This window comes from Lupinus angustifolius, chromosome LG07 (genome assembly GCF_001865875.1).
Source record: "Lupinus angustifolius cultivar Tanjil chromosome LG07, LupAngTanjil_v1.0, whole genome shotgun sequence".
Lineage (NCBI taxonomy): Eukaryota > Viridiplantae > Streptophyta > Magnoliopsida > Fabales > Fabaceae > Lupinus > Lupinus angustifolius.
Genome location: NC_032015.1, coordinates 9,390,951 through 9,396,166, shown reverse-complemented (window position 1 = coordinate 9,396,166; position 5,216 = coordinate 9,390,951). Strand labels below are relative to the sequence as shown.

The 5,216-nt window shown below is 33.8% G+C and overlaps 1 protein-coding gene and 1 long non-coding RNA gene across 5 annotated transcripts; both read left to right on the top strand.

The window, feature by feature from the left end:
* On the top strand, positions 770-3,562 carry LOC109352240 (BAHD acyltransferase DCR-like). 4 transcript variants are annotated; one of them, XM_019594132.1, is made up of 3 exons: positions 770-1,298; positions 2,454-2,744; positions 2,787-3,562. In XM_019594132.1, the coding sequence occupies exons 1-3, from the start codon at positions 843-845 to the stop codon at positions 3,501-3,503; spliced, it is 1,464 nt and encodes a 487-aa protein (XP_019449677.1). In that variant the 5' UTR covers positions 770-842; the 3' UTR covers positions 3,504-3,562. The 4 variants fall into 4 exon arrangements, with proteins under 4 accessions (XP_019449677.1, XP_019449678.1, XP_019449676.1 ...); XM_019594133.1 differs by having other exon boundaries at positions 2,454-2,763; positions 2,848-3,562; XM_019594134.1 differs by having other exon boundaries at positions 771-1,298; positions 2,454-2,724; positions 2,851-3,562.
* Positions 4,842-5,216, top strand: LOC109352243. Its single transcript, XR_002108345.1, has 2 exons — positions 4,842-4,982; positions 5,161-5,216. It is a non-coding gene; the product is annotated as an uncharacterized LOC109352243 (long non-coding RNA).

Below are 5,216 nucleotides of genomic sequence, written 5' to 3'. Positions count from 1 at the left end.
AATATTAGTTCTGAAAATATGATGTTCAGCTAAAAGAATAGAGATATCTGTATAACTTATTTGCACAAGGGAATACTAACCGGTACTTTAGCGGGAAACTAATATAAAAAAAATTACATTAACAAATGATGTATTTAAATATATTAAGATTTAAAAAACTAAGCTTTTTAATTCAATATTTTTTATTGTTGAATTGGTAACCTTAAAACACTCATTAGCATAGAAACGTTTATATAAGATCTTACACTATATAACAAAAAAATGTTACAGTGTTGTCAGTCACTCATACTAAATGTATGTAATATACTTACTCCATTTGTACTTTAATAAATTTACTTCATCTTCATATATGGTGAAACATTCTTCTATGATAAATACTCCAGAACTCTACAAATATTATCTCAAATCATTCTTCTAGTTAAGTACTATTTGATATTTTTTTGAGTTCAAAATATGACATTTCTTTATGTGTGCACTAAAATTGTTTCTTGATTAATTATTGAAGATTAATTCAATTTAAATATAAAGATGTGGCAAAATATGACATATGTAAACTTTGACTGAGTAAAAGAACTATAAAAAATGTACCCATGCAAGTAACATTTCTCCATGCAATCTCTTTAATCGCCTCCTACCAAAACTAACGTAGTAAGGACCATTAATTGGTAACAACTGCACCCATGAATTCCATAAATGCTGCTCAACAACACTCACAAAAATTGTTCTATAAGAATCTTCTCAACTCTTACACATAAAACCCATCACATTTCCTTTAACATTTATTCTTTTTAATCTGTACCATCCCTTTAAGGTTTTTTCTTGTTACAGCATTTTCTTGAACAATGGCAGATGAGGTGGTGAAGAAGGAGGAATCCCTTAACCTAAAAATCACAGGCAAAAGCCATGTGAAACCTGATAAGAAAATTGGTAGGAAAGAGTATCAATTGGTCACTTTTGATCTTCCATATTTAGCTTTTTACTACAACCAAAAGCTACTTTTTTACAAAGGGGATGGTGACTTTGAAGGAATGGTTAAGAAAGTGAAAGAAGGGCTTAGTGTGGTCCTAGAAGAGTTTCACCAACTAGCTGGTCACATAGGGAAAGATGAGGAAGGAGTATTCAGAGTGGAATATGATGATGACATGCAAGGTGTGGAAGTTACTGAGGCAATAATTTCTGATGAGATTGGCGTAGCAGATCTAACTGTGGCTGAGAGTACTAAGATCTTGAAGGAACTGATACCTTACAGTGGAGTGTTGAATTTGGAAGGCATGCATAGGCCCTTGCTAGCAATTCAGGTAATTTGGTTTGAACAAATGTGCATGTTCATTTAGTTTCATGCCCTTTATTTATTAGGTTTTTAAATGTTGGAATTTGGAAATTTTAGCCAAAAGGGTCAACTTTCAGCTTCAAAGTTTTCCTTTTCCTAATGTTAATTAAATCTAGTGAGTAATGAGAAGTAGTAGTAAATCATAAAGTGGTGTTATGTTAGATAAAATACAAAGTAGAGGGAAGGTTGCTAATATTTCTTTTTTTGGTAGCATAAGTTTGCTTATTTGTGTGAGATCTAATTTTAAGAGATCACCCATTTTCCTTTCCCAATCTTCCAAAAACTTGTAGTGTTTGTCTGTTTAACTTTTTCCTGTTTTTTGTTATTTTCCCTTAGAAAGAAAAGAACATAATCATCAAAAACCCTTTTTTTTATTCTTTACCTTCAATTTGATTCAAAGCCTCTTTGCTGTATTGAACCTTTTCAAAAATACTAACAAAGAAATAGATCCAAAGCATCTTTTGCTGTATTTCCTCTCTCATCGTTATCAGATCCATGGCAGTTCTGAAATGAAATACATGTGCAGTTTGTGTTAATCCAATGATTCACAATGAACATCTCAAATTTGTCTTTAATATTTAATCATACAAAATTAATTTTCAGTGGCTAAGATCATATGCAATTGATCCTCTACCACCAATCCACCACAACTAAATATCTATGAAAGTGGTTTATCATTGTAGTTCATAAATGAGATGTAAATTAGAGATCACAGTGGATTAAGACTAACTACAGTCATGTTCATTTGAATGTAGCTTAAATGAGAACAAGAAATAAAGTGAATAAATGCTTGCATAGGATATACTTCGTTATAAGACATAAGATGCTTGAATTATAATTTTTTATTAGCTATGTAATTTTGTTTAGATATAAGGACAAAAATGTGTTTCTGTGGTACATTGTGAGTATTTTTTTTCGTTACAAGATAGGGTGACAATTTATGAGAAGTACGTGAGTCTTAAAGTAAATTAATTGGTTTACAAAGTTGTTGCAGTACCACTACATTTTTGTGCACCTATCACACTCACTCACCCTCTTTTATTTTTGTCCTATGATTTATTTTCTTCTTTTTTTCTTCTTCTTCATGGGTTCTCATTTGATTGCAATCTGGTTTTGCCAACAGTTAACCAAGCTGAAAGATGGGCTTGCAATGGGGTGCGCATTCAACCACGCTGTCCTTGATGGGACCTCCACATGGCAATTCATGAGCTCATGGGCCAATATCTGTAGTGGCGCACCCTCCACATCAGCTTCACCCTTCCTTGACCGGACCAAGGCCCGAAACACGTGCGTGAAGCTTGACCTCTCCCTCCCCGAGATCAAACTTCAACCCAGTGGTGATGTAAAGCCCGAGCCCATACTCAATGAGAAGCCTAATGGTGTTGCAAAGCCTGATCTCATACTCAATGAGAAACCCAATGGTGATGTAAAGCCCGAGTCGACACTCAATGAAGAGTTGAATGGTGATGCAAAGCCTGTGCCTATACTAAATGATAAGCCCAATGGTGATGCAAAGGCTAAGCCCATACTTAGGGAGAAGATCTTTAAGTTCTCCGAGTCAACCATTGACAAGATAAAGTCAACGATCAACGAAAATCTTTCATCAAACGATTCAAAACCATTTTCTACATTTCAAACTCTCTCTACTCATATTTGGCATCGTGTAACCATTGCACGTAACTTGAAGCCAGAAGACTACACTGTATTTACCGTGTTCGTCGATTGTCGAAAACGAATAAACCCACCAATGCCAGAAACATACTTTGGAAATCTTATCCAAGCAATATTCACTGTCACCGCGGCTGGGCTATTACTAGCCCAACCATCACAATTCGGTGCCTCATTGATCCAGAAAGCGATTGAAGCACATGATGCTAAGGCTATTGATGAGCGTAACAAAGAGTGGGAAAGTTCACCAAAGATTTTTGAATTCAAAGATGCTGGGGTGAATTGTGTTGCAGTTGGAAGCTCACCAAGGTTTAAGGTTTATGATATTGATTTTGGATGGGGAAAGCCTGAGAATGTGAGGAGTGGAACTAATAACAAGTTTGATGGAATGATTTATTTGTATCCTGGGAAGAGTGGTGGGAGGAGCATTGATGTGGAACTAACTTTGGAGCCTGGGGCTATGGAGAGGTTGGAGCAAGATAAGGAGTTTCTTTTGGAGGTTTAAAACTATAACTAGTTCTAGTACATGCAATGAAGATGCATGGCACAATAAACTATGTTTTAGTGTGGGATTTGGAAGTGTTTTATTAGCTAGGATTTTATTTTCTGTGGTTTTATGCTTGATTGCTTTTCAATCTATTAATGTTGCTCAACTATGTATTATCCATGGTTGCATACATGTAAGGATATTAAAATTGTGATCTTTTGGCAATGACAATGAGCAGCTTAATTAAGGATATTATTTGGTGCACTAAGATAAAATTTTGGGCCCTGTATAAAGTTAAGCAATTTTGAAACATGGTAATATTTAAAAAAATAGAAAAGATAATTATTTTCCATATATTTTGTAAAACGAAGCAAGTAAGGTTTCTTATGGGGATATTTATTGTTAGGATCATGTCAAAAAGGTTGACAAATAATTTTTCCAAATTAATATTGTACATGTCACATAGATTAAAGTGTGGATGAGATATGTTTCATGGTTTAGAAGTAATACCAAATATTTATGTGGATGCCTTAAAAAATGGCATATATGTTGACAAGATGGACCGATGGAGTAGGAATCTGCACTTAATTTACCAACATTCGTAAAACCTAGTACTCGTTGCAATACAATCACTGATGGGGTGATTTATGAGGAATAAGGATTTTCTCTATTAATGGAGAGACAAATACATGTTTTTATACTTATTTTTAGTGGCAAAAGTGTAATTTAATTACAATTAAAAGGATAAACGTATCATTGAAAGTTATATTTCTCTTTGTTTTTTAAAGTACTTCTCTATCCATTAATGGAGAGAATGTTAAATCATTTTTGAGGCAATAACATCTTAACATAGTGACTGATAATGGCATGTAGAAAAGAAACAACTTAATTTGAAGTAACGTCAAAATTTTTTTTTTTAAAAAAGATGAAAACTCGGTTGTATAAGCATGGAAGACGAAAATTGAAAGACTGAAGAGGAGAGACGAAAGATAAAAGATAAAAGATGAAATAATTATCTTGAAGATCATAAAAAAAACTACTATTTTGAGTTTACGGTGATTTATGTAATTCAGCAAAATGTAAAGAATAAAGTCAACACATAAATTTTTGGGAATATTTTTTTTCTGAGAAATTTAGCTTTAAAAAATATACAAGTTTTCTTTAATTTTGTTCATTGAATGAATCTACATAGTGATTCATTTTATTGAACAATGGACTTGATCCATAATTTAAAAGAAGAAAGTAGCATTATATCCATATATTCGTTAAAGTTCCATCTCAAAACCAATTGACAATGAGAGCAGTAGCCTAACAGATATTTAAATCATTCCCGAGACAATGAGGTAGGCCCGGACCAGATGAATGGTTACCTTTGACCTCATAACTAAAAGACATATTTTGGCTCATGACAACCAGAAAGAAATTTGGCTCTAGCTCTGATATCATGTTAAGGTTTCATCTCAAAATCAATTGGCAATGAGAGGAGTAACCCAACATGTATTTAAACTATTCCCGAGACAATGAGGTAGGTCTGGACCAGGCGAAGGGTTACCTTTGACCCATAACTAAATGACATCTTTTGGTCATGACAACCGGAAAGAAATTGGGCTCTAGCTCTGATATCATGTTAAGGCTTCATCTCAAAACCAATTGGAATGAAGGAGTAGCCCAACAGGTATTTAAATCATTCCCGAGACAATGAGGTAGGCGATGTAGAACTTACTTCCCAAC

What these genes read in the sequence shown, in the direction of transcription:
- LOC109352240 (XM_019594131.1), top strand. Translation starts at nt 843, where the DNA reads ATGGCAGATGAGGTGGTGAAGAAGGAGGAATCCCTTAACCTAAAAATC. An exon ending in GGCCCTTGCTAGCAATTCAG is followed by an intron (nt 1,299 to 2,453) that starts GTAATTTGGTTT and finishes TTTTGCCAACAG; the next exon opens with TTAACCAAGCTGAAAGATGG.